The 12349-nt window shown below is 40.0% G+C and overlaps 1 protein-coding gene across 1 annotated transcript in view; it reads left to right on the forward strand.

Moving 5' to 3' along the window:
* Positions 1–12349, forward strand: part of LOC106876116 (glutamate--cysteine ligase catalytic subunit-like) — a 54184-nt gene that overhangs the window by 31983 nt on the left and 9852 nt on the right. Inside the window, exons 3-4 of the mRNA XM_052978059.1 lie at positions 3977–4083; positions 5226–5333. Of these exons, the coding sequence (XP_052834019.1) occupies positions 3977–4083; positions 5226–5333 (215 nt within the window). The remainder of the gene's footprint in view (positions 1–3976; positions 4084–5225; positions 5334–12349) is intronic.

The raw sequence follows: 12349 nt of genomic DNA on the forward strand, positions 1-12349 counted from the left end.
CCATCTGGTTTCACCAGTCCTCAGTCAAATCGTCCAACCCATGCTAGTATGGAAAGCGGACGTTAAACGATGATGATGATGATGATGATGATGATGAATTAAATGACCTAATTTTCTCTCCTCTTCATTAACTTAACTCTCTTACTACTACTCCCACCATCACCCCGCCCCCTTCATCATTTCTCTTCTTTGGTTTAACCTCATTTCCACAACCTTCTGTTCCTCCTTTGTTCATTATGCTAAACCTGCCGCTTTTCTAGTTTCTGCCATTCTTCTTATCTGTTTTCTTTAACTATGTATTTGAGGTCATTAAAGTATTTCATCTATAAATGTTGTCATGAATTAATTGAAATTAGATATTCACATGCCAATATTTATCTAGAAGATGTTACCTAGAAAATGTCTAAGCAAATACATTGGTTGTTGTATCAGGTTGCAATGAAATTTCTGTTTTTTTTTTCAAGGCTCAATTAAACAATAAGAAGAAACAATATCTGATTTATCTAATCGTTAATATAATCAACATTTTTCTCCATGCCCCCTTCTCATTTGTCAATGAGCTTTTTAATATCACATTCAGAAAATTCCTTAGGCTTAGGAATGAAAGAAATGAACTCATTTCCAACTTCTGCTCTTGAAGTAAGTCTTAATCAACTCAAATGATTTTGTAAACTTCTAAAAGGATGGTAATCTCTTGGTGCGCAGTCCAGAGAATATAGAAAACGATGCATAATTTCCCAGGTATATTTTTCTAGATCTTTTGTCTTTTGTGCAGTGTGAGATTCGGCATTATCATGATGAAGGATGACTCCTTTTCTGTTTGTTAATGATGGACTTTTTTTTACTGCAAAGCTACTTTCAGACATGTTAGCTGTTGGCAGTATGATTATGAATTATTTCACACATATCCCACCATACATTCAGAAGAATCTTCCTTCGTTGCAGGCCACTTCTGGGTTTCTGAACTAGCTATTTACCACAACTGAGACATTAACATTTATGCTTAACATTATGGTAAAGTATCCCTTTTTCATCTCCAGTGAGGACTCTATTCAAAAAAGGCATTTGCAGCTCACGAGATCACAATGATGCACAACAGTCAACATGTTGTTTACAATTGTTTGCTGAGAGATCATGTAAGATCCATTTTCCAACATTTGTCACTTTACCAAGCCTTTCCAATTCATGATAAATGGTGGAGGTATGGCTCACGTTGAAGCCATGCTTAGTTCTCAAAACTGTAAAAGTTGGGTTTGCTGCAACAATGCATCAAGATCCAACCCTCTTGGGAACCCTTCTCTTAATTCATCTTGCAGGCTGCAGTCCCCATTTCTGAATACTGACAACCATCTTCTGAATGTTATTTCAGTCACTATGCCATTACCATCAGTGTTTTGAAGGGATTTTGCTGCTACACTTAAATTATTTATTTTTTGAAATTCATTAAGAGTTACATGACAAATATGTTCTTTGCTTGGAGTGAACATGGGGCCAGTACAACAACTTCAATTCTGTTATCAGATAAAAGACAATGAAAGAAAATGATATATTAATGATTTCATCACATTTCAAATAGAACCGAGAAATTAAACACCTATAAATCTAAGACATTTACTTTAAAAAATGGACAGAACTTTCGTTACAACAATGCTTAACTCTTTGCTTGTCCAAAGCATTTCCATTAATTCTTGGTTCATAGGTTTTAAGTAATATAAAGCTTTCCTTTCATAAATGCCAAGTTATTCTGATGGTTGAGAAAAAAACTGAGAATGTGTATCATTTATGACATTTAGACACCAAGAAAATATTTCCTGTTTATCACACGTTGATACACAGGACAGGCAAATAACTAAATAGCCCCAATAGATAACCAAATAGCCCCAAATAACTAGAGTTATTTTACGATATTCTTGATCATAAGTAAACATGTTGTAAGTATACATGTGTGTCTTAATATTTTTGCCTGTCCAAAGCATTTTCATAAGTTTATCCTAAACGTCCATCCTTGATTTCAGATTTTTAGTTAGCTTTTGTTTCATATGTTCTGGCTAATATAAAGCTTTCCTTTTTTAACTTCCAAGTTACTCTGGTAGTTGAAAAAAATTTGGAAGGTGTATCATATGTGATGCATAGATAGCCAGGAAATATGTCCTGTGTATTACATATAATATACAGATGAGGAAAAGGGTTAAAAATGATCATGGTTGGATTCTGGATCAACTAATAAGACTGGAAACCATGCCCTCAGATCACTGTTGTACCTTCTAACCCTTTTCCTATCCAAAGCATTTTCATAAGTTTGTCTGAAACGTCCATTTTTGTTTCAGGCTTTTAGTTAACCCCTGCTTCATATGTTCTGAGTAATGTAAAGTTTTCATAAGTCCCAAGTTACTTTGGTGGTTGAGAAACATTTGGTTTGTGCATCATATGTGATGTTCAAAAACCAGAGACATATGTCCTGTGTATCACATAAGGATTAAAAACAATTGTGGTTGGATTTGGGGGCTGACCAGTAAAATCGAAATCCACACCATCTGGTCACTGTTGCACCCCTTAACTTTTTACCAGTCCAAAGCATTTTCATATGTTTGACCTAAAAGTTCATGCTTGTTTTCAGCTATTTAGTTAACCCTTGTTTTATACAACCTGAGTTCGTATAATGATTTTGTTTCATAGGTCCCAAGTAACTCTCATGGTTGAAAAAAAAGGAATGTGTATAATATGTACGAGCCCCAAGGGAAATACATCCTGTGTGTCCCATGTGATACAAGAAACAGGCAAAGAGTCAAAGGAGAGTTTAAATCAATGAAGCAAATGCACATGATTATTTTTAATCAACATCAATAAGCATATGTGTAGCTGTGTGGTTAAGAAGATTTCTTTCCAACTATGTGCATTTGGACTTAATCCTACAGTGCAGTCTTTTACAAAAGCCTCGGGTTGCTCAGCAGTTGTGAGAGGATTTGGGAAATGGAAACAGAAAGAAGCTTGTCAGAAATAGATGGACGAATGGATGGGTATTCTTCATCTTTATAAGTTTCTTATGTAATACTGTTACCGTATCTGGGTTGGTGCCTCTGCTAATGTTCTTTCTCTCCTTCACGATGTCCTACAGTGAGTTTCTCACATTGTTAAGATCCCTAATCAAGGGACTCCTTTTTCTATTCATTCTCATCCTTTCACTGTTGTCCCGTCTTCTCAGTGGAATTTCAACTCTAATAATTTCTTTCCTCAAACATATTTTATATGGAATCTTTTAGGGAATCTTCTTGAATCCCTGACAGATATAACTAACGTCATCTGGCGGTATAAGCATACCAGGCATTTGTTCCTGAGTTACTCATGGGTCTCAGGCCCCATTTCTGATCTATGCAGGCTGTGGTTTCCTGTCAATAAATAAATCCTATAGGGTCCAAAGTATTGATTTGCTTAGAGGCTAATAATGCTACTAAGATGACCCTTGATATAATCTCAATTCTTTTAAATCTTGTATTGATTAAGAATTATGAATTTTAGAGCAGCTTTTCATTTCATCCCATTTTCTTTTGGAATTCACAACAAACTAAGGGGTTGCTTGGGGCTTGTTTTAATTTTGGTTCCTTTGTCATTTTGTTGAGAGTAAATTCTAATAAAAATTCTTAAAACTGAAACAACAAAATCTAAGGAAAGTAGTTCATTCTTTTAAATCTTGTATTGATCATTCATGATTTTTAGAGTAGTTTCTCATTAAATATTTTGTCCCCTTTACTTTTGAAATTCACTACAAACTAAGGAGTTTTTTGGGCCTCTTTTATTTCTGGTTCCTTACCATGTTGATGGGAATATAAATTTTTTTAAAACTGAAATAATAGAATCCAAGGAAAATCAGCCAATAATAAGTTTACAAAGATGACAATGTGCTGTTTATTATTTTGTTAATGTCTGTTTCAATTATTTATATGATTCTCAGAAATAACTATTCTGATTTTTGTTTTAGATCGAATATACAATATTACAATTTGACCATGAAAAACGAATTGTCCAGTTACTTTTGACTTCTACAACTTTACTTGAATCTTCCGAAGTAAAAGGAATAGAATCAAGGTGAGTGTAATTAAGTGGACCAAATTTTAAATAATTTTTGGTGATAATTAAAGTCATTAATAAACAAGAATTTGAGGAGAGAGATAGAAGAGAAGCAAGAGATAGATGTGTGCTTTAGTTTCCATTACTAGAACTTCTTTCTCTTTTCTATCACAAATCGTTGGTTTTAATGTTTAATAGGATTTGAGCATTGAATATCATCTTAGTGGCTGGTTTTGTCATAAAGTTATCTATACTATAATAAAAGTTACATGAAGGCATGTGGTTTTAGTGGTTAGAGTTATGGGCTCATGGTCGTTAGGTCGTGAGTTCGATTCCCAGTAGCATGTTGTGTCCTTGATCAAGACACTTTATTCCACGTTGCTCCAGTTCACTCAGCTGGTAAAAATGAGTTGTGTCTGTATTTCAAAGGACTGCCTTATCACATTCTGTGTCATGCTGAATCTCCCTGCGAACTACATCAAGGCTATGCATGTCTGTGGAGTGCTCAACCACTTGCACATTAATTTCATGAGCAGGCTGTTCCGTTGATCGGATCGACTGAAGCGCTCACCGTCGTAACTGACAGTGCTAATAAAAGTTACATTGGGAGTTCAAACCCTGTCAACAGTTAGTTTAATGATTGATACAATCATATAGTTGTAACGATAGGATTGTGGCAGCTCTGATGATAGAAAAGCGATGTGATATTAGCAATTGAATCACGTGTGAGATGCGTGTGTCAGCAAGGACAGGAGCCGGGAGTGGTGTAATTTCCTGCAGCCATTGTTATTGTCATCATGTTTCACAGCCGTAGTTAAGTGGAATAAATTCTTGCAGCGAGTTGGCTTAAGCCTTTTGACTACCAATTCACCTTTACATTACTCTTTAATCTATTTGAGAGAAAAAAGAATACATTGGATAATGTATATCTATCTGTATGTATGTGTATGTCTGTGTGTATTCGATTGAGAAACATAGTGCGAGTGAGATTATCAGAAGTTTTATAATTAATTAAATTTTTAGTCAAATTATTTAAAATTGTAATTTGAACAACCTTTCTCCCCGACCAAAACAATTAAAACATTGTAATTAATTTTTTAAAATTTTCTGCTTTCTAGTTTAATAAATGTAATTTCTCCTTAAAAAAAAACATATTAAAGTGAATGGTCTCCAGAGTATACCGAATATATGATTGAAGGCAAACCCAGGAATCCTTTTGGTAATTCCATCACTGATTTGAATCGTACAGAAGAACATTTCAAAGAAAGGTAACCATAATGTTTTAAATTTACTTTATACAGAAATATTTAACACTTTATTCATTTACTTCTCATATTGTTCATTTTGTTAACAATAACATCATTGTTTTTGTTTTTTTTGTGGAGGTAGTGTTTCTAACACAAATCTCTGGTTCTCTGCATTTCTGATGACCATATCTTTTAGCCTGTAATGTCTGTTGTTTAAGTAATCATTGACATTTCAAATACTATATTATGCGTGAGTAATTATGATAATATGCAATGCAGCAGGCGCAGGCTGGAAGAGGCCCCTGGTATGTCCCACACCAGATGGCTGGATGTGATTAAAGAAAACCTTCAGTAGCTTGACGTCATCTTGGAGGATGCAGAGGAGCTGGCATGCGACCACCAGCGATGGGGAGCACTGGTGGATCTGGTTGGCTCTATGCATGTCGACACCTCTGGAACCACTAATCTGGGATGACCACAGCCTCATCAAGCAAGAGCATGAAGCAAACAAGAGTAATTATAATAGTAGAGGTTTTACAAAACTAATGACATCTGGATAATATGTGTGTGTGTGTGTGTGTGTGTGTGTGTGTGTGATTGTTGCCAAAATTGTATAAGATGTTTATTGTGCTTGAGTGAAAAGTATTCCAAGATAAATCTGCATTGGACCGAAAATCTGAGTATTTGTAGACATTGGTTGAAATTCTTAATTTGTAGTCCATTGCAATTAAATGACTAGCTTTGCCAATTATCACCAATCTTTCCATTCATTAATTTAGTATAACTTGGTATTTGTTGGATACTTTTAACATTTAAAACTTTTTTTGGTACTTATCTGTAATTCTTTATTTTTGACCATGAAATTTCATTCAATGATTTTTTTTTATATCATAGAATCTATTGCATGTTATTTGTTTTTTCCTTTCCCATCTGAAACATTCAAGATACGTATTACACATGCGCTAATCATTATTATTTTAATTATATTTTCATAATTATTTATCATTGGGAAATTTTCTTTGATTTTTGCTATATTTCATCAATATCTGCATATGTATGTATGTATGTATGTATGTTAATATATACGCATTTGTATGTATCCATGTATGTGCATTATATAATCATCATCATCATCATCATTTAATGTCTGGTTTTTCTCACTGGTAGGGGTCAGATGGTTTGACCAGTGCTGGCAAGCTGGGGAGCTGCACCAGACTCCTGTCTGATTTGGCATCGTTTCTACGGCTGGATGCCCTTCCTAGTGCCAACCACTTTACAAAGTGGTTTTACATGGCACTGCACGAGCATTTTTACATAGCAGCAGCACAAGTGCCTTTTACATGGCACCAGCACAAGACTCTTGCTGGCCAATCCTCTTCACCAGGGAGAGCAGCCCTAACATTTCTGATGTGGAGTATGGGTCCTCTTGAGTACAGCGTTACGCCAGGTCTCTCGGTTCTTTGTCATCTCATATGAAAAGTTTAACGTCCTGAAGTCGTCCTTCAGTACTTCATCCTATGTCTTCCTGAGTTTCCCGCTTCCATGTGTTCCATCTATTTTGAGAGATCAGCACTTCTTTATGGAGCTATCGGCATCCATCTGCATCACATGACCAAACCAGTGCAGTCTTCTCTCTTGCATGCTGCATCTAATTCCTCTTATGCCTGACATCACTCTCAAAATACTATCACTCTGTTGAATATGTACACTTACATTACACACCCAGCAGAGCATACTAGCCTCATTCTTCTCTAACATTCACATGTTCTCTGCATTCAGGGCCCATGTCTCACTACCATGTAGAATTGCTGTCTGTATACATGCATCAGTGTAAGCTATGGACACACAAGAAGTGCAGTGAAATAATGGAAAGTTATCAGAGAAGGTAGAGTTTGTACATGGAAGGTGTATAGGATCCATTAAAGGTACTAAAACTCAGGAAGTTGATTCTCCCAAATGCCCTGGTGGCACATTAGAGGTAGTAGATAATTTACGCTAGTTAGGGGATTAAATAAGCAGCGGAGGAGGGTGTACAGAGAGTGTATTAGCTAGAATAAGAATAGGATGGAGGAAATTCAGAGAGCTTTTGCCTCTGTTGGCTAGGAAAGGTTTCTCTCTCCGAGTGAAAGGTAGATTGTATACACAATATGTTCTATATATATACATCATCATCATCATCATTATCATCATCATCATCATCATCATCATCATCATCATCATCATCGTTTAACGTCCGTTTTCCATGCTAGTATGGGTTGGACAGTTTGACCGGGGTCTGGGAAGCCAGGAGGCTGCAACAAGCTCCAGTTTGATCTGGCAATGCTTCTACAGCTGGATGCCCTTCCTGATGGATGCTTTTTACGTGCCGCCAGCACAGGGGCCAGAGGAGGCTGGCAATGGCCACGATTGGTTGGTGTTTTTTCTGTGCCACTGACACGGAAGCCAGTCAAGGTGGCGCTGGCATCAGCCATATTTGGATGGTGCTTTTTATGTGACACCGGCACAGGGGCCAGAGGAAGCTGGCAACGGCCACAATCGGTTGATGCTTTTTACGTGCCACCAGCACGGGTATCACAACTACAATTTCCATTTGATTTTTATTATGATGTCGATGTACTTGACTCAATAGGTCTCCTCAAGCACAGCAGGTCGTCCATGATCCAAGGTAAGCACAGCAGGTCACCCTACGATCACAGGTAAGCACAGCAGGTCGCCCTACAATCTAAGGTACTTTTGAATGGACTGGGGCTGGTTACGCGAAACTGGTATAGGATACAACTGTAAACTCACTTTACTTACCGGGTCTTCCCAGTCACAGCATATCCCCAGGGGTCTCGGTCTTTCGTCATTGACTCTGTGGGGCCCAACGTTCGAAGGTCATGCTTGACCACCTCATCCCATGTCTTCCTGGATCTCCCTCTACCCCGGATTCCTTCAACTGTTTGGGAGTGGCACTTCTTCCCACATCTCTCCTCATCCATCCATAGTACATGACCATACCAGCACAAACGTCTCTCTTGCACGCCACATCCAATGCTTCTTATGTCCAGCATTTCTCTCAGGGCGCTTACACTCTATCGTGTGTACACGCAGACATTACACATCCATCAGATTATGCTAGCTTCATTTCTTTCGAGCCTACGCATGTCCTCCGTAGTCACAGCCCATGTTTCACTGCCATGAAGCATGGCAGTTCACACACATGCATTGTACAATCTACTTTTCACTCTGAGCGAGAGGCCCTTTGTCACCAATAGGGGTAGAAACTTTCTGAACTTTGCCCAGGCTATTCTTATTCTAGTGGTAATGCTCTCAGAGCATCCACCCCCACTACTAACTTGGTCACCTAGGTAGTGGAAGCTATCAACTACTAGTTTCTCCCCCTGAAGTGTGATGGAATCCGTTTTCTGAGCATCTGTGGTGTTTATTACCCCTGTGCATCTGCCGCACACGAAAGCTATCTTCTCGGTTAATCTTCCTTTGATGTTGCTGCACCTCTTATGTGTCCATAGCTTACACTGGGTACATCTTATGGAGTTTCTACCTACACCTTTTCTACAGATCGAGCAGGGCCACCTACCTGAGGGTGTGTGTGATGAGTTTGCCTCCCTACTTACTAGAACTTTGGTCTTTGCTATATTGACTCTAAGGCCTTTTAATTCTAAACCTTGCTTCCACACCCAAAATTTCTTCTCTAGTTCTGGTAGCGATTCTGCCATGAGAGCCAGGTCATCAGCATAGAGGAGCTCCCAGGGGCAACCCATCTTGAATTTCTCTGTTATTGCCTGGAGGACTATGATGAATAAAAGGGGACTGAGGGATGAACCTTGGTGGACCCCTACTTCTACCCGAAATTCTTCACTATACTCATTGCCAATCCTAACCTTACTAACGGCTTCTCTGTATAGGGCCTGTACAGCCCTTATTAACCATTTGTCAATTTCCAGTGTCCACATCGCCCATCAGATAAGGGATCGAGGGACCATGTGAAAGGCAAGTCCACAAAAGTTAATCTTTAGCTAGGTATTTCTCCTGCAGCTCTCAAACCAGGAATATGCTATCAATAGTGCTTCTACTCAGCACAAAACCGAACTGCATCTCATCTAAGCAGACTCTCTCCCTAATGAGATGGGCTATGACCCTCTCCGTGACCTTCATCACCTGATCCAGCAGTTTGATACCCCTGTAGTTATTTCTATCTAAAGCATCACCTTTACCCTTGTAGCAGTTGACTATGGTGCTGCTACGCCAGTCATTGGGTGTGACTCCATCATGAACTCCCTGGTTTACAATGCAGGTGACTAGGCCATAGCCCACACCACCAGATGTTTTAAGCATCTCATCAGTGATTCCTGATGGGCTGGGGTCTTTTCCTGGCTTCATACCCTTAATTGCTTTATCTACCAGGAGGAGTCTATTCAGATAGCTGGTCCCTCTACTGGGTCAACATTTGGCAGGCTCTCCTCCTCCCATTCATTCTCCACGTTCAGCAATCTTTCCTAATGGCTTCTCCAAGCCTCTTTCTTTTCAGAATCATTAAAAGCAAGTGCATCATCATCCATGCAGACACATTTCTCTCCTGTGACATCACAATTTTCTCTTACACACTGTCTTGCAATCCAAAACACCTCAGTTCTTTGGTCCTCACATCGTTGGACATTGGCAAACTTCTTTTCTGCTTCACCCTTGGCTATGTATACCTGCTACCCATCCCCCCTTTTGGCTACCTGGTACAGTTCCCTGCTACCCACCACCCTTCAAGGCTTTCCTAGCCTGTTTCTTTGCTCTAATGGCTTTGTCTAAAGTACTATTCCACCACCACGTAACTCTAGGTCTGGAAGGGACTTTGCACCATCCACAGACTTGGTCTGTGGCACTCAGCAAGCTGTCCCGTAGGAATTTCCGGGTACCTTCTATGTCCGATATCTGTAGTTCCTCCTCCCTCTCATCAAATTTCTTGATTAGGATGTCCCTAAATCTCTGACCATGTGAAGGGTTCTTTAGCTTTCAAATCCTTCTTTTTTGGATTGGTCTGCTTCTTGATATCCTTCTGGCCTCGAGCCTAAAGTCACTAAAGACTAGTCTATGCTGGAAGGTACATTCTTCACCCAGGAGGGTCTTTGTATTTAAGAGCATCCCTGCGTCCCGCTGTCTGGTGAGGATGAAATCAATCTGGTAAGCAGAGTTCCCTGATTGATAGGTTATCAGGTGGCTGCTTGACTTTCTGAAGTTAGTGTTGCACATTAAAAGGTTACACGCATCACAGAACTCCAGTAGCCTAGTTCCCTCATCGTTCCAGGCACCAATGCCATGGCCCCCGTGTCCCCCAGTGAAGATACCAGATTCCTGCCCAACATGCCCATTAAAATCTCCAGCCACAAAGATGAGGTCATTGTCACTCGTCTTAGAGGTAGCCTGTAGAAGGGCATCATTACGCTTTACAAAAACAAAGGTGACCATGGTGATTGTAACAGTTACCGTGGAATATCTCTTCTCAGCACTGTTAGAAAGACCTTTGCTTGCATTATCCTATCCAGGCTACAACTGCTTGCTTCTCGAATTTATCCAGAATCGCAGTGTGGCTTTAGAAGAAGCAGAACAACTATTGACATGATATTCTCTAGACGCCAACTTCATGAGAAGTCCACAGACAGAGCAGAACATGCCATTATACATGGTCTTCATTGATCTGACAAAGGCCTTTGACTTGGTAAGTAAACAAGGCCTCTTCATCCTGCTTCGAAAAATCGGATGTCCACCAAAGCTGCTGAGGATCGTCAAATCTTTCCATGATGATATGCCAGGCACCATACAGCACAATGGTTCAACATCAGCCGCCTTCCAAATAAAGAATGGGGTAAGGCAAAGCCGTGTCCTTGCTCCTACGTTATTAGGCATCTTCTTCTCGCTGCTGCTGTCACGTGCCTTCGAGACATCAGATGATGGCGTGCTTCTGCACAGTAGAAGTGACGGGAAACTGTTCAATCTCTCGCGTCTGCGTGCCAAGACCAAAATCAAAAGCGTCCTGATCAAGGAGATGCTCTTCGCTGATGATACCGCTCTGGTATCACACACACAAGCCTTGCAAAGGCTCATCAACTGCTCTGAGCAAGCATGTAGCGACTTTGGCTTAGTTATCAGCCTCAAGAAGACCAACATCATCGGTCAGACTACATCGGACATCCCAAAAATACATAATGGAGGGAACAGGAGGTGGAGAATTTTACCTTTCTTGGCTCTACCATCACCTACAACCTATCTTTTGATGCCGAGCTCAATATACGCATTGGCAAGACTGCTGCTGTGATGGCCCAGCTCTCCAAACGGGCATGGGACAACAATAATCTGACAAGATCACAAAAAATGAAGATTTACCAGGCATGAGTACTTAGCACTCTACTGTATGGCAGTGAGACCTGGACGCCATACACTCACCAAGAGCGTCGCCTAAATATCTTTCACCTGCGATGTCTCCAGAAAATCCTTGACATCAAATAGTAGAATCGTGTCCCCAACAAAGATGTCCTCAAGCAAGCAGGAATACCAAGCATGTCTGCACTCCTCACAGAAAGACGTATGAGATGGCTTGGACATGTTAGTCGTATGGAAGGTAGCAGAATCTCCAAGTACATACTCTACGGAGAGCTTGCTCGGTGTACTAGGTCTGAAGGAAGACCGTTCTTACGATACAAGGATGTTTGCAAAAGGGACATGAAGGACTGCGACATCAATATTAGCATCTGGGAAGCGGTTACCAACAACCGTGGAGATTGGCGGCGCACCACAGAAGAGGGAACACAAAGGAGTAACAGAGGGAGAGAGGAGAAATGGAAAGACAAGAAAAGACGCCAACAAGAAACTATGACATTACAACCAGCCAGGCAAAGTCTTCGCTACATTTGTGGCACCTGCCAGAGGGAGTGTTTGTCCCGGATACGACTACACAGCCACAGCAGGAGATGTATTAGGACATGAAATGTAAAAATCGGACTAGATTATGCGCAACTCCATTGTCTCCCGAGACAAAAAGGATGTCA

Source organism: Octopus bimaculoides, chromosome 30, assembly GCF_001194135.2.
Source record: "Octopus bimaculoides isolate UCB-OBI-ISO-001 chromosome 30, ASM119413v2, whole genome shotgun sequence".
Taxonomy (NCBI): domain Eukaryota; kingdom Metazoa; phylum Mollusca; class Cephalopoda; order Octopoda; family Octopodidae; genus Octopus; species Octopus bimaculoides.